At 44.0% G+C, this 21,999-nt stretch overlaps 1 protein-coding gene across 10 annotated transcripts in view; it reads left to right on the top strand.

Moving 5' to 3' along the window:
* The window catches only part of LOC148641991 (calmodulin-binding transcription activator 1-like), a 442,365-nt gene that overhangs the window by 319,963 nt on the left and 100,403 nt on the right, over window positions 1-21,999 (top strand). For all 10 annotated transcript variants that reach the window (XM_088617429.1, XM_088617430.1, XM_088617428.1 and 7 more), the window contains one exon: window positions 13,351-13,422. In XM_088617429.1, the coding sequence (XP_088473555.1) occupies window positions 13,351-13,422 (72 nt within the window). The remainder of the gene's footprint in view (window positions 1-13,350; window positions 13,423-21,999) is intronic.

The raw sequence follows: 21,999 nt of genomic DNA, 5'->3' as shown, positions 1-21,999 counted from the left end.
CTTTACTCCTTCATTCTCTCTCACTGATGTATTTTCTCTTGCTATATATTCTCCCAGCTCTTTTTCTCCCTCACTCTCTTAATCATTTTCTCTTCCCCTTCCCTCGCTGCTCTCTTGTAATTCACCCTTTCCTCTCTCTCTCCTTCTGCCTCTCCTCTCCATTCCCCTGCGGCCTCCTTCGTTTCTTTGTCTGTCTCTGCTCACCGCCCATGTTGGAACATTTCAGAAGAGATCAGCGTGTTTACAGGTTAAATCTAGAACTCTGATTTTGTGATTTCCAGCAAAGTGCCTTGAGACTCCCTTAACCTGTTTCCCACTCAAACAATTCAGCCCCTTTTCAGATCAGAGGATTGTGAAGCAGACTTGAAGATTGTTGAATCCAAGAATCTGGGTTCTTTCTTACACAAGTTGGCAAGTCTTTTATAGCCTTTGAAGTAACACAAAAACCACAATGCAACATGTACCCCCTAGCCTGGAGATCTCTGGTTCCAGTTCCAGGCTATGCTACTAGCCCACTGCTCATGAGTTCCAATTGCTCAACACTGAGGTTGGAATCGCAGTTACATTTCAGTTGGCTTGCTTCTTTCCCAAACATTTTGTGCAAAACTGAAAGAATCTGTCCATCCCTCCATTTTCTAACCACATTATCCAGTACAGGGTGGCGGGAGAGCTAGAGCCTGTTCCATCAAGCAACAGGCACATGGCAGGGTACACCCTGGACAGGACACCAGGCACACACGCAGACAAGGAGGCGATCTATTCACAGTGCACACACGCGCACACACACACTCACACCAGGGCCAATTTTCTCCAGAAGCCAATTAATTTACCAGCATGTCTTTGGACCATGGGAGGAATCTGGAGCACCCAGAGGAAACCCACATGCAACCTGGAATCAAACCCAGGGCCCCAACCAGAGCAAGGCAGCAATACTAGCCTCTGCGCCACCATGCACTCCCTGGACTGCAAATCTAATCCTTGTAAAATAATCATCAATTCTGGTTGCTAGGGACTGAAGATGGGGTGGTTATATCAGTCTCATTAACTACTTCAGACCTGGGAATAGAATTAGATGAGTTGAATTAAACACTTAATTAGATAAATGGTGTAAGAGCTCAAGTGAAACAAAAAAAAAGAGGAGCAAAGTTGAAGACCCACTGTCTCATGTGACTAAACTAGGAAATTAAGAACATGTTACAGGAACTCCTAAATAGGAAACACTGTGGGTGCTTTAGAGAGACTTGGCTAATATCAATGTACTTGGTGTTGAGGAACTTAAAAAAAGCCATTCTCTTTCGCAGCGACGAGTCATTTCCTCTTCCTTCACTTCTTTAATGGTGTGACATTCACTCGAAATTAAACCCCTAAATCCCCTCTCCATCCCGCTTCCAGTAGTTATTCCTAGGTGATGAAATTCATCCCCAGATCAATTTGCAGCATTCCGGACAGTCAGGAGAGCAAGCAGGCAAGCAGGGGGCTTGGATATCAGACTGGGGGTGTTGGAGGAGGGGGCAGGGGGTGGTGCTGTGAGACATGGCAGCTGGAAGAGGAGAGCCAGGAGGTCAGATACTGCACAGACTCCCTACACCTGTACACGGATGCAGGACAACAGATGGTGACAGGGGATCGTATTCATTCTTGAAGAGGCAGCACCAAGTCTATCCCTCAGCAAGTACTTTTCCTTTAAGATTCCCGGAGGAAGCTGATCTGGAGCTTCCTTCTTTCCTTTCCATGTACTCTAGCTTCAGTGAGTGTGGTGTAGTCTAACTGGCTAAAAATAGAAAGCTTTTTTTTTTTCAAAAAAAGAAACTGTGGGCGTTTGGAAAAACTACTCAGTTAGCATTTTGAAGCTGATTCCCTGAGAGCCTTCATAAAATATTGAGATTCTTGGATCAGTAAATGTAGCGTATGCCGTCAGACCTGGAATTCAATCTGTCTCTCGGGAACTTGGGTACGTAGTCGGCAGGAGGCAGGAGGCAGGCCCACTCTTCCGAAAGGTCCACTCTCTCTTCGAGAGGCCTGAACGCTGCTAGGTTCTGCGGAGTGACATCATCACACACTGGGAGACCAAGCAGGCAAAGCCCAGGTGTCCCAACTGCCTCTTCAGGCATCCCACTGCCTCTTCAGGCGTCCCACTGACTTTGCAGGTGTCCCACTGACTCTTCAAGTTTCCATCCAACAAGGCATCTGCTTTTATATATGTTCAGATGGGAAGCTGCATCCTCCCTGTGTCATCTGTAATGGAACAAGTAAAGGTTAATTCCACCCTAAAATATAGTCTGGTGTCACACCTGAAAGAGGCTCAACAGCCAAAACATTGTATTTCTCCATTCTGTTTCTCATCGTGATATTCCCCTTTACAAGATCTTCCGCATTTTTGCTTTGAAAAATGCTTACAATGTGGCCCTTGAGTTGCTCAAGCAGTAAAGGCGACTGGTTGAAGCTTTGTACCTACACTGTATGATTACACGAATATGGCTAGCATTCCCCCCCCCGTGCAGTGTCTTTGTGTTTGTGTTAGTGTCATGCTCCACAATGGCACCCCCTGTTGCTTTCCAGACACATGCAGGCGGCAGTGAGCTGCATCAGTCCTCCCTGTGTGGCCTTAACGCAGCTGCGGACACCGTTGGCTCATGGTGGAAGCAAAAGCAGGCAGCACAACAGGGGATGCTTGTTTGCTGTCTTTCTCTCCTTCGCTGGTTTGAGGTTTGACTGGTGAGCTGAGTTATTTAGTAATTTGAAAGAGTTTAGTGCATTTGTAGAGCACTAAGTAATGATCAGGGCTGCAATTGATTCGCATGACAAGGATCAAGCTGCCATTATAATAAGTGAGATGTAATCATTTTCAGTTGCTGATTACTTGAAATTCTGTCACTATTTATACAGTAGCATTCTTGGTAGGTACAGTAATACCATGTTGTTCAGGGTTACATTTTTAAAAAGTGCAACAGATAATGAATTGCTGAATAACAAAGCAATTATTCACTTAAGGATTCATGTTATAGAGTGGGATTCATTTCCAGGACACACTCACAACCGTAGTAAATTAAAGTATTTTGGTATATTTGTTATTTACATGACAGTTCATTAAATTTAACAGTTCAACTACTCAGCAAGAAATAAACAGAATACTGTATATTAAACATAATGCAGCCTATGTAATGTTACCTTCTGGTTGGAACTGGAGTCTAGTGAATTGTACACTACTAGTGTTTTTTCATTTTCAGATTTTAACAGAGTTAACAAAATGTTAGCAACACATTGACATAGAACATAGTAGCTCTGTGTTACCGTCTGCAGCTTATCAACCTTTCTTTAGTTGGCACACAGATACAGTAGGTGATGCATCGACAACGACCAGCAAGGTTTGGTATAAGTACTGTATATCAGCATCAGAACTTAAAAGTGAGGAATGAAGAATATTAAAAAATAGCAGGTTATGACTGTGAACAAGACTTTGAATATTAATATACTGCTGCATGAACTTAATCTCCATTATTTGGCCTGCAACTATATCAACCTACAAAATACACAGGAATCTTTAGCACACATATTAATGATTGTCAACAGATGCCTCTCTGATTATGCATGGCTGTTACTGAAAATAGCATGTAGCTTGAAGATGAAGGAAAAAGCAGGGAATCCCATTTTGCACTTAATAAATTCTAACAGTTTCTTCCCGATTTTAAATGATGTCTGAGAGTCTGATGTGTTAAATGGGGGGAACATTTGAAACGCCTTCTTGACCACGAAATTCCTTTCCTCCTCACCCCCCGCTGGGCTGGGGAGCAGAATTATAGAGTATCAGGCAGCACAGATTGCCACACGTTTTGCCCCAGGGGTAGTTAAAGACCTGCTGATTTTGTTTGCAGCTAAGTGTAAAAAAAAACCGATGTGAAGGAAAGATTTATTGTTTCATTTTAAATTATTATCGTATTGAAAAATGTGTGGTAGGAAAAACGTTAAAGCTGGTGCAAATCTGCCTACAGGCAGACTGTGGGACCAAGTGTATTGGAGCTGTCCAAGGTACTGTACCTAACCCTCTGCACTACTTGGAGAAAATGCTCTTATTGACGAATGCTTCATTAGAGCCACGTGTAAGGACAATTAGAGAGATTGGGGGGCATGTGTCTGAATTAAAAGAGACTTTCCAATTTGAAAGTATGGATTGTAATATCTAGTCAAAGCCCCTCTTTGCTTTGCTGTTTTTAGATAGTGAGGAAGTGGAGGTTTGATCCTGTTTGTATTTTAAGGCTGCCAATTGGACATTGAGTCCCAGAATGCGTTAGGGAATTTTAAACTTGGCCCCATTCCACAGTCATTTGTATTCCCATCCACATTTATGAAATATCTCCGTGGCTTAAAAGCGCCTTCCCTTTTGATCAGTTGAAACAGGATATTTGCATTTTACCTTTAAAACAATAGAGTTTACATAAAAATGCTGTGCCAAAGCAAATGTGGATTGAAATTATTCTGTTCTCCTGCTGTCACTTCCCCGACACACCCCTGAAGGCATTGCGCCTTGCTGTTACCAGCAGCATTCTGTAATGATTAGAGTCAACAGCTCACACAACACACCGAAAGCATTCAATTCAATATATTGATAAAAGGTTATCTGTGTTACATTATCTATTTTTTTCAGTTTATATTGTGCTACACTACTGCCTCCTTCCCAAATGCTTCTAAAGTGGTCTGATCTTCAACAAAAAGGATGATGTTTGATGAAGTTCCTTCTTGTGCTAGTGATTAAGCCACTGTAGGAGAGACGCATTTGTACTTCACCTGCTGTGCTGAGAGCTCTCTGCTGGAATGAGAGCCCTCACGATCTGAGTGCCAAGTTCAAAGCTGTTTCACAGTGTCCTGCTGGGATGGGGCCCTGCTGGAAAACCTAAAGGGTTACAGAGTGAAAAACGGAACGGACAGATTTACTTAGCTAGGCATCAAAAAGTAAAGAAAAAGTAGTGCTATTCAAACTGCTGAATTGTCACACTTCAGTTCAAACAACTTGGTATGTTAATCAGGCAGGTTCTCCAATTTATTAGTCGATCCTAGAACTGCAACAGTTGCAGGTTTAAAATTCCCCCTAGAGAAGGCAGGAGCTCCGGGGTGGAAATCTGGCCCCTTACACGGTACAGTGCCTGTGCTGCCCCCCGTCCCAGCCACTCTCCATGCAGTGCCAATCCCTCGCAATCCACAGCTTTCTCTCATCCCTCAACCTCAGTCTTTCCCACACACTCTGACTGACAGGCAGCATGGCCTCACACAACGCCCCGCTACATCCAGTGTGCACATGGCGTCTGCACGGCTCTTAACTCCTCGGACACCCTGCTGCAGCCAGGAACTAGTCTGACTATCCCTGCCAGAGCGCAAGGCATCAGCCACTGCCCCTGCCTTTTCTCACAGTGAGGCAGGCGTCCGTGGGTGCTGTGTGGGGGAGCTGGCACAGAGTGAGCCCCCTCAAGAGGCTGGAGGACTGCCCCACCACCACCCCCCCGCATTCCTCTGCTGCCATCTTCCAGTCCATTACCTCAGCATGTGCCTTCTGAGTTAACCTTGGCAGGCAGGCTAGAGGAGAGAAAGAGTAATTCTAACCTTAAAAACCTGCTGATTAAAGCTAGTTTTGAGGAATTTGATTCCACTTAATGCTTTTGGCCCGGAGCCCAGCAGCTTGGCATTAGCATCAACAGACACGGTGTCTTCACCCAGAGCTATCTCCCCGAGCTGGCCGGCGCGCTGTGCCAACCCCTCGCCAGCCCCACCCCCTTCTCCTCTATCACGCTGCCAGAGCGCTCCTTTCCCCTCGTTTAACATTTGGGTTTTTTAATTTATCTCTCATTAATTGCTTTTACCAGCAGAATTCTGCTGTCTCGTTGGCTTCGCCTCTCTTTCTCTGTTCTCATCGCTTGTCTTTTTATAAGCATCATTCCCTTTCCTTTCTCTCTTTTTTTTTCCGATTTCGAGAGTAACCCACAATTGCTGTCAAAAAAAAAGTGGACCTGTAAACATGTCGATGTGCAGCGGAGTGGGAAGCATAAACATGTTACTCAGAGTTTGTCATTGTTTATTGCCTGTTGATTGCGGATAAGCTTATGGTTTATTTGATCATCTTTTTTTCATAAGCATGGCTCCGCATGGTGAAAGACAGAGCATAAACTCACCAGAGAGGTTAGAGGGCAGAGGTGTAAGATAAGCAAGAGTTAGATCAGCAAAAAGCAGCCAATCTCTTGATTAGCAAGTCCAATGTTTTGTTGCAGTGTACTGATGTATTAAGAGCCCCTTACTGTTAGTTTATAGGTCTGTTTGTGTGTATATGAACCCAAGGCACTCTAACTGGGAATCTTGGAAAATTGTCAAGAAAGGCAGATTATTCATTGTCTTATTTTATAGATATGAGCTGCCCGTGCAATGAATTTAAAATAGTGAAAGCAAAAGAATATGGCCACAAGCCACATGCAGATACATAGCCACATACAAAAAGATACAGGAGACTTAAAGTGCCTTGCAAAAGTATACAGACCCTTGCACAGCTTTCACATCTTGCTGCTTTAAAGCTTGCAGTCATGATGCTGAATTAATGTTTGATACATACACCACCTACTCCATTCACTGAGAGCAGAAAGCAAAAAGACTAAATTAAATAGAGAATATGAAAGAACACTCGAAAAGCCATAATCCTATAAATATTCCAAAAAATAATTTCTGTGACGACCCTAAATTAATTTAGGTGCATTATATTACCTTAACGAGCCACACAATCAGTTAAGTTGATTCACGTGTAAATATACCTATCTGTGTAAGGTCCCTCAGAGTCAGCTCGGAGATAAAGTTATACAGTGACAGAGATCAGGAGAAGTGTACGGTATAAAAAACATTTCTAGGACCCTTTGAACATGCTAAAATTGATCAAGAAGAAATGGAAGGCATCCAGTCACTCCACAAAGGGGGCTTGTATGGAACTAAAAAATATCTAAATCTTGCATGGAGTTTGCAACAAAACACCTGAGCGATCCTGCTAAAACATGGCAAATGGTTTTCTGGTCAGATACGACAAACTTGGAACCTTTGGGTCTGAGTGCAAAGTGTTACATCTAACAGTAAACCAACAGATACTTGCACAACACATGCATCACTCAGTCAATACCATCCCTACTGCCAGGCATGGTGCTGGCATCCTGATGTTCAGCTTCTCGGCCGCAGGGGCCGGGGAGCCTGTCATCTGATGGGAACATACAGTAGATGGAGCAAAGTACTGGCAAATCTTGGAGGAAAGCCTGCTTCAGACCTACAACTGGGACAGATTCACCTGTCTGCAGGACAATGACGTACAGTAAAATACAAGGTTAAAGATACACTGCTGGGGCTTAAGGATAAGAAACAGAATGTCCTTGAGTGGCCCAGTCAAGGTCCTGACTAGAATCCCATTGCGAATCTGTGGGAAGACAGGACAACTGCTCTTCATTAGCAGTCTCCAAGCACCTTGTCAAAGCTTGAGCAAATATGCCAAAGCCAATTGGCACGAATTGTACCAAGCTGATGGGCACGTTGGTAAACACTTACCCCCAAAAGACTTGCAGCTGTAATTAAAGCAACAGGGGCTACCACCAAAGCTCACATGACTCTGTTTTTGCTTACATTCACTTTTACGTACCTGTCCTTAGAAGTCTTAAGTTTAAGTATTCAATTTGTAAATAAAATAGTTTAAAACGCGTATGCATCTTTTTGTAATTTCACAATTGCAAAAAGGGTCTTGTAGTCTTGTAGGGGTACAAGGAGCCACAGCGCAGTCCAGTGGAGGTTTGAGATGAGTTTAGTTGTAACGACAGTGGTGGCGTCTGGAGAACAGTGAGGGGGACACTCAGTGCCCCGAATTGCAACAGCGTTCCAGAGGGTTTTATAGTCTGGGTCCTGCCAGGTCCTGCCCTTTGTTATGACCATGAATGGGGGTTTATGAGTGACCACTCCCCTTGTGGCCCGGTGGCTCTTCCTGATGATGTTATGCCCACCTTTCAGCTATTCCTGCAACAGCAGGAGTCTGTTTAAAATTCCGTCAAGCCAGGTCAGGAGTAATGACCCCAGGCCAGAGTCAGATTTCTACAGTCTGAATACTTCAGTCTGAAGGCACTGTATATAAAGTTAATATGATTAAAAATTTAAGAATTAAAAAAGAAAACATACACTTGCACTTTAAACACCATACATACATAGACACAATATGAAATCGCTGCCAAACCGTGATTGATGCCACACGTGACCATACTAATTATTATCATTATATACGCTTGCAGACCTCTTAGCTTTCAATTAGCTTTACCGAATCAGATGGCATTGCAGAAAAACTCATTTCTGGAGTGTTTTTTATGATGTTGTCTTTAATATTTTCCTGTGCCCCACTCAATAAATTATACATCTTGAGGTGTGGTAATGAGTTGGCAGACTGCATGTGGAGAATCTACAGGTCAGCGATGACTGACCCATCACTCTGGTTCTCCTGCCTCTTTGAACACGCTAATTGGAGCGCAGGTTGGTTTCTGCTGAATGAAAGCCCCGGCTCTTTGCTGACAATCAGACTGCTTCGTCACGCTGAGAACCACCAAATTGGCAACATAAATAATCTGCCATTGTCTGATTAAGAACATGTTCACAGATCATTATGAGCTAATGAAAGAATTTCCCTTTTTGTCAGGGTGGCGGTGTCCTTATTTATTGCCTGTTGCCTGTAATGGATGGAGTGGCTGACTGGCCCTGCAGACACTGCCAATGTGATTCTGTGTGAGGGGCCGGCATGGGTCATGTGCCCTGACGTATGTGATTTTTTTACCCCCAAATCTTCCACATGAAGCACTAGAAGTGATCCATCTCACAGCCCCTTTTGAGACTTCCAGGAGGTGTTAACAGTGTAATGTCGTCCACCATGGAATTGCCCCACAGATGGGGTAAATTCACCATGGAATTGCCCTGTGGGTGGGGTAGATTCACCATGGAATTGCCCCACAGATGGGGTAAATTCACCATGGAATTGCCCTGTGGGTGGGGTAGATTCATCATGGAATTGCCCTGTGGGTGCGGTAGATTCACCATGGAATTGCCCTGTGGGTGGGGTAGATTCACCATGGAATTGCCCGGTGGGTGGGGTAAATTCACCATGGAATTGCCCTGTGGGTGCGGTAGATTCACCATGGAATTGCCCTGTGGGTGCGGTAGATTCACCATGGAATTGTCCTGTGAGTGGGGTAGATTCACCATCGAATTGCCCTGTGGGTGCGGTAGATTCACCATGGAATTGCCCTGTGGGTGCGGTAGATTCACCATGGAATTGCCCCACAGATGGGGTAGATTCACCATGGAATTGCCCGGTGGGTGGGGTAGATTCACCGTGGGGAAGATGCCTGGGGCATGATGGAGGATAGCGTAGGACAGCAGGCAGCATGTGTGGCCTTAGAGAGAGGGGGAATAGAGGAAGGAAGAGCAAAACATTTCTCTAAGGCTGTGATATGCGATGATGGCACCACAATACCCAAATTAAACCTCTGATCTCAAGCTGTCAGGTTATTCTCCTGCTCTTTTGTACTCCGTGACTGAAGTCTTATTACTTTCTAAACCTCCCTGACAGGCTCTCTCACATGCCTTTTACCCGCTGTGTCCTGGAAGCACACGTTCTGCGCGGGCGTCATTGTTGAGCATTGTGCCTTTGCGCCGAACAAGATGGCCCTCTTATCTGTGGCTCTCAGGTTCCTGCTGGAGCCCTCAGGCCTGTGAGAGAGGTTGTGACTTCACCTGGCTGTCCAACAATTCCAGGCTCTGTCGACGCGCGGGCCTCCAAAGGAAACACCTGCTAAAGCCTGATGATTGTTTTCTGTGGCTTGTTTCCATTTCCTATTTTTTTTTATATCAGGGTTTGAATTTGTTGGCACAATCTCCTAACTGGGAAAGGAGCACTAGATGTAAAGGTGGTTGATAAAGATGGGAAAGATGATCAAGATAAAAACTCATCCAGATGGGGGTTGATAAAGCTTCCTGTGCCGTTAGCTTTCTGGAGGTGGGGTCAGATACAGAATGGCTGAGCTCTGTAATCCGTGTGGAATTGTTTCCATATTCACTTCCCAGTTTCGCAGTTTGTTAAGTATTTATAATTTACCTTTCACTTTCCCCATTAAGTTTTAAAGTTAAGTTTCGTGAGTAAATTATAAAAGAATATGTTCAGACTAACTTTGTGGGATGGTTGTGGGGAACTGTATTAAGGTTGCACCATGTGACTCTGAAGTTGAACTACTGTACTGCCCCCAAAATGCACCATTTGTGTAGCATTTGTGATCTTGTTTGTGTTGTAAGAAACCCCAATGTTTACAGTCTTTATTTTTGTTTTTAAACTGGGAAGAACACTTGATCCCATGTATGAATGTTCACTCCACGGTTTACTCCAACTAGCTACAGTAGGCACAGTAACAAAAAGCGTGTCTTTGAGGAACAGCAAATGATTACTCAAACCAACATAAGATCTGAAAGAATCCCAGTCTGCAGTATATTTGTTGTCTTTGCTTCTATCATAGGTTAACAATGCAACAACTGAGTTGTTAATTGCAATCCATTGTGAGAACCCCAGCTTAGAAAACTGAATACTAAACAGCAGTGATACATATTACCGTGTATGTGCTTGTGTAGCCATTCGAGTTATTTTCCTATTAGCTCTACATTTGGAATTAGCAGCTCTCTGTATTGTCTTCCCTGGGAAAACAGGCATTTGCTGATCGACCAGACTTCCTACAAATTCATATTCACAGTGTTATCCTTTTATAGCCATCCAACACAAAGCAATGTTCTTTACAACAGCCTTTAATTTATAGAGCGTCTTTCATGGCAAGCATTCCAAAGAGCTGTACAATTAAAAAAAAAAACTGTAATTGGCTTCGCTTGAATTGAACTGCTGCATGTTAAAATACTGAGCCTATTGTAAGTTGCCAAGATTAAAGAATAAAATATGTGGATGATTTAACTGCCAGCAACTGTCCAATACAATTAAGGCCTGGTGTAGACTCTCCCAGGAAACACCTGTCCATTGCTAAAAGCTAAGTGAGAAGTCCCTGTGCCGTCTTTCACCTTGCAGACGCAAAGGCTTCTGAACACAGACTTCTGAAAATGACTTACTTTATACAGGGCGAGTGTAAAATATGTTGGGGTGGCATCAAAAATAGTGATGATCGCAGCACCTTGCTTGATTTGTTTCAGCATCCGCTTGCAGAAGACAAGGCCTGAATTACAATCAGGGTACGAGTGCTGTGACTTTGCTGTTTGGGTCTACTCCAGTGGACAGAGAGCAGCTGCCGTAGCAATATCCTCCTGTGTGTTTTTCCTAAATTAAGCTCAGAGCTCGCCCCACAGTGAGAGTGTCGTGTCTCGGGAGGTCTTGGGGGTGGGGGATGTTACTGTATGTCCTGCGTCTTGGCAGGTTGCTTTCCCAGCTCCCCAGCCAGTACTTTTAATGGTTATGCTCATCTTCCAGCTCCTCGCTCTGGCCAGTGCTGGCCTATTCTGTTCTCTTGCAGTGGGATAATTAATCAGGGAGTGTGTTTGCAAATTAATGTTTATTTTAACACGTGTTCTCTGCAGGCCCTGCTTTTTAACTTCTGTTTTGCTTAACAAGATGTGCTTACAACAGTGGCAATGGAGTCTTTAATTTATCACCAGGACAGGGGTCCTCCGAGGCCCAGCCCCCCCTCCCAGCCTCCTCTCCTCCGTTTCCTTCCCCAGATGTGCTCCCCTCCCTGCCTATTCTGTGGAGCAGGACTGCTCACATTGGGCTGCACTCTCCAAGGGCTGTCTTCCCAAAAAAAATCTGTGGCTTCTTCCGGTGAATCTTAGCCGAATCCTTCTTTACAATGTATATATCTGTGGAGTTAAACAGTTTTTTTCCTGAAGTTTTTGATCATATGACACCCCCATAATTACTGTTGTAATTTAACTTTTTTTTTTACAGCTTCATTAATTTAATTATGACGTGGTTTGAGAAGTAAATGCAAAGCAAACATAATTACGAAACAAGGCTCCTACTGTATTACGTTAATCTTTTAATTGGGCTGATTTTCGTTTTTTCTTAAATGCATTGTGAACAGGGTCGAGTTGTTACACTAATTCTCACTTTTCCTGAACCTGTCTATTTGGCATTTCATTCTGCCAAATTAGCCTCCAGTACCACTTCGTGCTTTTTCTTCTTTTTGCCACTTAAGAATCTACTGACAAACAATTTTTCAGCTTATATATGTACGTATACATTTACACAGAGGTGTGAAGCAATATTGCAAGCAATATTGAATACTGTTCTCTTAAGTCACATTTGAGTGAGTTAGGACATGTGTCATTAGAAAATAACACCAAAACTTTGAACCTCTACACACCTGCGACATGTTGCCATATGTCTGTGTCCTGGTGAAGTTTCATACTGTATATATGTGTCTTCCTGTGAGTGATCAGAGTTCAGCATTTGAGCGTGGAATTCATGGGCCATTAACTTGTCCTATATGACAGTTTATCTCTGCAACGAAAAGCCTCCTTCATGCTTGCTACTTGGATTTCTCATAGCTGGGGCAGTCTGTAAAAAAAACTACCCTTGCATCTCCTCTTAAAGACCTGTTTCTTATGCGTGTTTGTAGTCTAATTGATATCATCCCCTGGAAAGCTACTGTACCTCTACTGAAGCAATACTGTAAATCCCACAATGGTCTTTATGCATCTTTGCTTCCTAAAGCTTAACGCTCTTTATCTTAAAAGCAACTGATGTTTTTGTGTTTGCAAAATATCTTTGTCAAATAAAAAAGTCTGCAAAAGAGAATCACCTTCAAATAATGCTCTACAAATCAGTCTGGGACGGGCGTGTCACTTCTGTTATGCGAACGGCTATGAGTTCGGGTGTTAATGAATTTCGCACCGCCTTCTCTTGTGAATTTAGAGTCGCCATAGTTTCCCCTGCCGGCATCAGACAGACCAGGTGTGCCTCCTCGTGTCTTGTCTCACAGCTGCCAAGCCCTGACCGCACTCAGGAGAGAGTGACGATGCGGAGGCAGACTCCTGTCCTGCTGACAAGAGAGTCTAGGCGGACGAAACCCGCTCTGCCGATCATGCACCGCTGTTTGAGGGATCGTGCTCAGATCTGGCTGCGGGGCCGGGTTCGAGCCAGCAACATCTGATTCACAGAGCTCAGCCCGCACAAGAGCGAGTGCCTTTCCCGGATTCTGCCCCTCAGAGGGGCCTAGTGACATGCTTGCAGCTTCTCTTGCGTTTTGAGGCTGGGCTCTGTGGATTCTGCTGAAGCCCAAGCTCTCGGATGGTCTAACACTGTGCTGTTGTCTCTCTTTCCAGTGTCTCTATGGCTGCTATGTCCACTCCTCCATCATCCCCACCTTTCATCGCAGGTGCTACTGGCTGCTTCAGGTAAGGAAAGCTCTCCTACACTGGGATCGCTCTGGGGGATCTAAGGGTTAGGATCTGTTACAGTGACGCCGCTGCTCTCTAGAGCGTTCAGAGCCTCCGTGACAAGGGCCAGGCATTTAGCTCAGTGGATTGACCGAATCTCCCGGCTCCATGTATCAGGTGTTCGAAGACGATGGCTCAAGACTGGTGTCCCACTGTTTGCTTCAACTGCTTTGCTAAAGTTAGCCATGTGGTGGTTTAACTGCATGTGATGGATATAAGGAGGCACAGGATTTCAAGAGCAGTTAATTTACTTTTAAGTGTGTGTGTGTGTGTGAGAGTCACGTGTGCGCTTCAGGGTGAAAGATGTAAAAGGTTTGAAAATACTGTATATTGCATTTATATTGGGTCCACATGGTACACCAGCAAGGTGTATGAGAGGGTAGTTCACACAGTGTTGTCCATTAGCCTGACACGAAGGAGCAGCGTGTTCCTTGTGATGTTCATAAGCTGGCCGGTCCCAAGCACGGACTGTATATGATGGAGGCCCAGAGGCTCTCGTCTCCACTCCAGGCTGCTTTCACTCTGTCTCTTTCATACCCTCTCCTCCTTTTTCTCTGTGGCCATCTCACCTTTCCTCCCAATGCCCACCCCCCCCCCCCCTTCCTAATTTTACCGCCCCATTAAATTATTCAGCTGCCCAGGAAGTCAGGGTCTTGGCAGGCACCTGTGCTGTTTCTCCAGGCGAGGGGGCAAAAGCACAGCTGAGCCTGCTTTCCGCTGCATGCAACCCAAGATGCTGATATTTTCTTCATATGATAACATTGAAAAAAAGCAGTTATAAATATGACTTCGATCCATCTCTGTATTTCCTTTTTTTTTTTGTAGTCCAGCACATAGATACTAACACCTTTTGTCAAATTCTTAGAAGGAACATAAACACTCTCTGTTTTTGACACCTGCTGCCAAAAACTTTATTGTCACCTCATCTTATTTTTCTGAGGTCCTTGCAGTTTTTTCTATTTTTCTGCTCTTCTTCAAACTGCGGAAAGCTCCACAAAGGATAATTCTGACCTAATGGAGCCTGGCAGGGAGATTAAACGTAACCCCTCTGCCTGTATACAAACAGCATCCTGTAATAGATCAAAGTAGACACGGAGACCAGCACCAGGGGCTTAGGTCAGTGAGATGAATGGAAGATGTTTTGCATTTTTAACTCTAGAAAGGGGACATTTACTTTCTCTACTTTTAGGGAAAATAAGTCTACTTAGAAAAGCCCTAACCAGCACTTCAGCTCAGTCTTTACAAAAATCTAAACTGTTTTCCCTCTTTTCTTCAAAGAGCTGTTAATGCTGGTTATTTTTCTAATTTGTCTCTGCTGGGCATCTTATTGCAGACATCCTTAAAATGGGCTAGCCTAGGTTTCAGTTCAAATGTATAAAACCTAAATCTCCATTCAATATACAGTAAAGTTTCCCACTCATAACTGAATGTTTTATTGCTTTATTGGGATTCTATTGCCTACTGCAGTACAGCTTTAGATTATTACTATTGGCAAAAACGTATTATGTAGAGAGTTTGATTGAATTGTCCTGAATTTCATATATTCACCTACATGTTCAATGTCACTGTCAGATGAATTGTCTGATTTTTATCTGCTCATTTAGCCTTTCAGAGTTTTTGTACAGGAGCCAGTAGATCCGGTACTGTGTCCATGACTTTATATTTCTCATAAGCAATGAGAAATCAGCAGTTAGTAGTTATTTCCGTCAGAATCACTTTCAGGAAATATGGTGGGGCAGGTCTTGGGTCCCGGGTTTGATTCCGGACCGGGGCACCTTCTGTTTGTGGAAATTGCACGTTCTCTTCATGTTAATGTGGGGAGAACTCGGGGAGCCCTGGTTTCCTACTCCCTCCCGAAAACTGGCTGGCTACCTTAACGGGCGTCTCTAAATTGCCCCGTGTGTGTGTGTGCTTGCCTGCGTGAGCCCTGTGATGAACTAGACCCCAGAGTGTGGCCCCACCACATGGCCCAGGCTTCTGCAAGGCTGGTTCAGTTCGTTTCCAAGCTTTATGCTTCAGGCAAACTTGACTGGACGACTAAGGCATGTGCACTGCTTTAGGAAGGCTTCCTCTGTTGTAGTCGTAGTCATGCTATTGTACATCATACACTCTACCTCAAACCTTGCCCTTTTAAAGGAAGTCATACAGGACCCAGACTGTGACCACTCAAAGCTCCTCTTCGCCAACAGTATTTAAAAATAGGGGGTAAACCAACTCATCGGGCCACAGCTCGCCTGGTTCCTGTAGCATTAAAGTGGATTAAGATCATTTACGTTGTCAGAGATTGTTAAGTCCCGTCACCCCCCCCAAAAGTGTGGACTGGAGCACGTGGGGTACAGTACCTCACTCAAGGCACAACAGCAGTGTCTGCAGCAGGGACTCGAACCCACGACCTGTCTGTCCAATGGCCTCCCCCCCTACTCTGCGCTGGCCCCGACATTATGGGAAAAATCCACCCACCTCGTAGCAGGTGCATAGTTAATATTTACCACTAGAAACGGTAGTTCTAGTTCTTTCTAATTGAGCCACAATCTACCATTCTGAAATTCACATAAATATCCCGTAATGCAAGAGGTCCCTGACTTCCCTAACTCCTGATAACCACCAAGCCCGGCGCAGGCAGAAGATGAACCCCCACATGTTTTGTGGTTGTACAGATGACTGTCTGCACCGCCGCTGATCCGCCATGTCCCGTCACGCAGTAATGAAACAGAACAAAGCAGAAGTGTCTCGGTGTCGGACCTGTGAAGATGAAGGCAGAAGTTAAAACGTGTCTGTCTGCTGCACTGAGAAGCTGTGCCCTTTCCCACCTCTGTCTTTTGAAGCCATTGCAGCCCCCTCTCCCCTCACCCCCCCCCCCACGCCCCCCATCAGGACTACAGTAGCATCAATTTGCAGGAAAAGGTTACTGGTGACTCAAAATGTAAACTTGTTTGCCGAAGTAAATTACCAGTGTGCGGCGAGCACTGGGAGTGGGGAGATGAAAGGCCTACGCTCTCTCCATGGAGCGATCTGTTATCAGCACCAGCAAGAGGAAGGAGGGAGAGGGAGACACATGGAGGAGAATTAGCCTCTAGGCTGCCTGCAACAAAGACCGCTTCTTTATTCGGCTGTTAAAAAACCCTTTTAATAAAGAAAAAGCAGAAAAGAGACAATGATAATGGAAGCACTTTGTGGTGCGTGTGTTAGAGCATATTCTATAGACACTGTATCTGTCTATGATTAAGGGGTGATTACACACACTTTCATTTTTGCCATTGAAATACTTCAGCCCTTGTGTACTTTGCTAATGGACCTGAAGGAGCTCTGTTCTATGATTTCTGTTCTTCTGCCATTTCACTTTGTTATTCAAACAAGAGATTCTGGATTCTGACACCCGTTCTGTGTTGCTGCTGTACTTAAGCAAAAAATATCTTCGGGAAGCATGGAGGTGAATAAGGGGAAGAAGATCACTGCTGTACGATGTTCTGAAGCCCCTCAGAGTGTTACACCAGTGTATGCGCTGTCTTTTTGTTCTTCACTTTTAATTTTTTTATTCAAGTCATAGCAACTAGAATGGCAAACAGAATACCCAGGTGTGAACTGCACTTTATTTTCTCTTCCTGCATTTTATCTTTTGTGAGGATTCTTGATTGTTAGATAAAATAATTAGTTTTTTTGTGGAGGAGAGGGCAGAGGTAGTACCAGTTTCCCTTCTGAGGCTGCCATCCGCGATGTTCACAAGGAATAGAGTATTGTATAGTGTTGAGCAGCTTGACAGAAATCGTCAAGCTGGTGTCCTACCAATATGCTCCCCCTCTATTCTTCATCTGTTTTTAATTTTTCTGTCTTTTTATGGCTCTCTTCTTCAGCTTTGTGTCACACTAATGTGCTTTCAATATGTGGTAATGTGCCACCAGATTTTAGCAGTCTTTACAAATACAGTGGAGAGAAAGCCAAATGATAATCACACAGCTTCCGCTGTTCAGGAAGGTAGAGGAATACTAACGTCTCCCTGTTTTTTTTTAAAAAATAGCAATTGCGGTTTCATATTTATGATCCTGTTTTCATCTTTCCGCATCTGTAAGTGCTGTTTGTTCTGTTCAGAAAAATAAGTTGTATTAGATACGCGTTTTAACACATTACTGTTGAAACATGAATTTCATGTTGATAGTCAAATTCAGATTGGTTCAGAGATCACAAATGAATTATTTCAATCTGATGTGCACATGTGCAGTTACAGTATGAACTCGTTGATTAAAACTTGAAGGTTATTTTTTGGCTAGAGACATATAAGGTGGTTAAAACATCTTGTGGTTAGTTGTTAGTTGTGGTTAGATGCCACCGTCAGAAGCTCAGAGGAATCAAATCATAGGACACTTACAGACAGGCTGCTCAATTTCAGACATTGCAAGACTTTTCAATGCACGTAGAGGAACTCTTTACAATTTCAGAAGATGCTGGCAAGCAACTAGACTGCAGATTACTTACCTGAAAGCAGATAGTCGCATCAGCTGCACAGGACCCAACTCCCAGGGCTGTCAGGACAAGGATTGTATGCAGAATTCAGACAGTATTTTATTTCTATGTGCTGCAACCCTGGCCTGCTGCCTCCGCAGATTCCCAACAAGCATGTCTGGGACACTGCCGACCCCCAGGTTTGTGCTCTCTGTGGGCAGCCCCAGGCCCCGCCAGCTCACCATGTCCAAGGTCACGCTCGACACCCGGCTGGGTCAGTGGTGGGCTGAAGCAGCACGGTCGCTGTGTTAGCAGTGGACGCATGTGGCGTCGAGCTCTTCACCTGACCCGGTCTGGGTGAGAGCCTCTCATACAAGGCTGACGTTGTAAAGAATGTGAGTGAAACTGTAAATGACTGAGATGGCGCAAAATCTTGGAACACTGTTGAAAAATGAAATATGTCTGCAAGTGTGCATGCTTTGTTTGGCTGCAGAGAATGTATTTGTATTTATAGGTGTGTTAAACAAAATGACTGTAAACGTTGTTACAGTATATGTGTTTTTAAGCCTTATTTACGTGGAAACCCTCTGCTCCTGTTCTGAAATAATCATAGATCTTTGATCGAGTGCCCCTTCTAGTGTCTCCTGTCTCTTCTGGTTGCCGTCGTTCTCCTGGTTGATGAAGTCTTGTCATTTTCCTTTCCTGTTCAGCGCTAATCTCATGTAAGAATTTTTCCTCTTCATCACAGTCCGCTGGGTAAAAGATAATTATAATTTTAATATAATTTAGTCTGAAGCCCAGTTTAATTTTTTTTTTTGGCACAGATTGCGCGGCAGGTCACCAGCCAGCAAAGGGGCCTGCTTCATTGTGCAAAGAGAACAGTGTTTGATCTGATAATGAAATGACTCATAAGGCACCAAAGCATGCTGATTAATCATTTTTCACCAGGCCGCCTCTCCTCAAGTCAGGCCGGCTCCCCAGCTAGTGCTGATTAATAACAGCAACAGTCTCACTTACTAAAGCCGAGCAAGAGTAAATAAATATTTCTGCCTTTCCTGGGTACTTGACTGTTCTTTGTGAAAGAAACAGAACGTGGATCCAAGAGATTACATAGTAGTTGTGATAGTTCTTTTGCACTTTTTTGTTGACTGGATGTGCCGTGAGTTAGACTTGGCACATTAACCTGAAAAACACAGTGGTGTTCCTGCTACAGGGCCTGGTAATATGAGCTGCAGTCAGATTGAGAACTGTACTTGTGTCAAAACACCAAACTCAGTGTGGAGCAGACACAAACACAGCAGGGTGCCGTGCACAGCTTGGTGATGATCTGCTGGTCATGAGAAGGCAGATTTTTATACCACAGAAGCTGGAGTACAACATGAATATTGAGTTGTTCCACTATTTTATGTTCGTTTTAATGTGACAGGGATACATGGTTTGGCTCTGCTTTAAAAACATGTGGAAATTAAAATGCACAGTGGGAGTGTTCTGGGATAGGATGTCAGTAATAAATTAAAAGTGCTGTGATTTAAAAAAACTGACCAAACATGAATGTCTTTTGAGAGAGAAACCTGTTGTATGCATTGTGCATGATTGTGCAGGATTTGCTGTAAATGCCTTCAGGCTACAGACATACACCTCTTGCATTTTAAGGAGAGCTATTTATTTACTCAGCTGCAGAAATTATAGGGCTAAAACAGTCTCTGCTTTTGTACTCTGTTAAAACAATAGCCCCTATTTTTTTTGCGGGGCTAATGACACGTATGCCAAGATGATCTATATTTAACATGGCTAACTCCCTCTGGTGAATCTTTAATGAAGCTGAATTCCGTTGAGGGTGTTTAATTGGAGACCCGTCATACTCTGATTGTGCTTTCTACTGTGGTGGTCTGCAAATGAGGAATGGGGCAGGTGAGGGTAGAGCAGTGTCAGATATGACAAATTAAAGCAACATTTAATTTAGCTTCATTTTTGTTGTCCTTTTTATTGCTCAAGACAAAAATCTAGATAATTGTGTAGGCCACCAAAGCATGTTGGTTTTTTCCAGCTACTGGAGTATGTACTTTGACATTAACAGCTGTTGTTTTGTACAGTTGAATAAAGCAGGGCATACCATGGGCACATCGACCACAATAAAGAGGAGATAATAGCAATAATAGCGGTCTCATTTGATTTTAGTACAGTAAGTAGAGATCGCATTGGGCTGTTTCTTGATGGTGTCAACTTCCATGCTTCATGTGACTGGGTAGCTTGTACCCAAAACCCTTTGTATACAGCGGTACTTCCTGTTCTTCATTTTTAATGTGATTCCTTCTAGTTTTGATCTGCGTTTCGATCTTGATTCTGATGAATCCGTAAGGTTGACTTTGCCTCTGAGGATTAGTGACTCCTTGAGACCCTCCAGTCGCCTCTGCTTCTCTCTCAGTGCAGTAGGGTTTCAGTAGAGAGCTACCACTTGAGCTGGACATTTAAATCACAGAATGGCTTTTGAGCAGCATTAGTGCCACCTGTGGCGCTGTAGAAAGCTGAAAGTTCGATTGATCCGCTTGTATTAAAGGGTGATTTGCAGATGACTGTCCTCTTCTGCCCATTGATTTTTGTGTCAGTAACTCTCACGCTCATCGGCTTCCCCTTGACTGGTGTCTCTCAGGCACCTCATGGCTGTGGCCTGCTGTCTCTTTACCTCAAGGGATCTCTTCATAGACAGAGCAGCTTCTGACTCTTGTGGGACGATCTGTGCAGTCCTAAGGTGTGTGCGTTGCTATCATTAATCCCTTGTACTGCCATCGACCCTCTGCCAAGAAGATGGAGGGACCAATTCACAGGGCTCCTTATATTAAAGACGCTAAGGTAGCCCATCTACATGGAGCAAGTGGTTGCTTTTTTCCTGATTGCACGTTGTTCTTGGTGTATATTGGGCCTGCGTTGACCCAATAAACTCATCCAGCTCCACTCTTCTTACTGCTAACATCAAAGCTAGTTGTTTCCTGCCTTGTTAGGCTGCAAGAGAGAGAAACACTGGACGTGTCTTCACAAGCCTAAACAACAGCCAAAAACCTACCGTACTTCCCCAAAATCCACACTGGCCCGGGGTTTGCTGGTCCTCTGGGTAACCGGACCTTTTCTGAAGAATTTAAAATATGCCACAGCACGAGAAAGTAGTACCTACACCCACCTGTAAAACTAAACCTAGAGTATACTGAGTGATAATCTGTCAGTATACATTAATGGAAATATCATCAGTGGGGAATGGAGTTACTTTCAAGGTAGCCTTGTTGTCTCAGGTTATTCCCTGTATACAGGGCTTGACCCACTGACCTCCTATCAGATTGGACCTACATGACTCTCCATTCAGATTCCCTTCAGGTCTCTAGTCCTTTGGGTGAGGAGCTTCAATACAGTGGTGAGGGATCTTCCTGCAGGTGGAGCCCAGTTCACTGCCTCTATCACCGTAGATGCAAAGACATCACCAATTAGGCCAGGATCCACAGTGGAATAGTCTCACCATTTTCCCTCCCAGGCTGTAACTGTTAAACTCACTCCACTGCACTGAGATAGAGAGCAAGAGTGCGAGAGAGGCCTACTAAATTATTCAGCGCACAGGAAAGGTTAAAAAGCAGAGAATGAACAGAACTGACATTCACCTGATTACTGAGCAAGAGCTGTTCAGGGACCTTTTTTTACGCTGCTCCGGTTTTTCAATCAGTTACCTTTTATAAGAACAGAAAATCTTAAACATAAAGATTATATCATCCGGTTACTGCATTTCCTCCTTGTCCTATATCCTCAGCCACAGTGGTGGATGTTATTATTGCACTGCCTGCGCTTGTACGTGTTGGACAGTGTTGAGGAGTGTGCCTCTGAATCTCAGGTCTGTGTGTCTGTGTGGCCTTCTTCTCTAAATCACCTCCCCTAATTATCAGGACAAATGATTTAGTTTTTAACAGTTAACTTGATCATGCATTGATCCATGCATTGTCCTGTTCGACAAAACAGTCAGGCCCAATTTATTGTGTAGTATTGAACATTATTCTGTGTTATACTGTATCTACTGTACTTGTATTGGGTTTTTTTTCTTGACAGGTGACGTTTTTGTGT

The sequence above is a fragment of the Lepisosteus platostomus genome, chromosome 23, assembly GCF_059453375.1.
Source record: "Lepisosteus platostomus isolate fLepPlt1 chromosome 23, fLepPlt1.hap1, whole genome shotgun sequence".
Classification (NCBI taxonomy): domain Eukaryota; kingdom Metazoa; phylum Chordata; class Actinopteri; order Semionotiformes; family Lepisosteidae; genus Lepisosteus; species Lepisosteus platostomus.
This window is presented reverse-complemented; position numbering and strand designations above follow the sequence as displayed.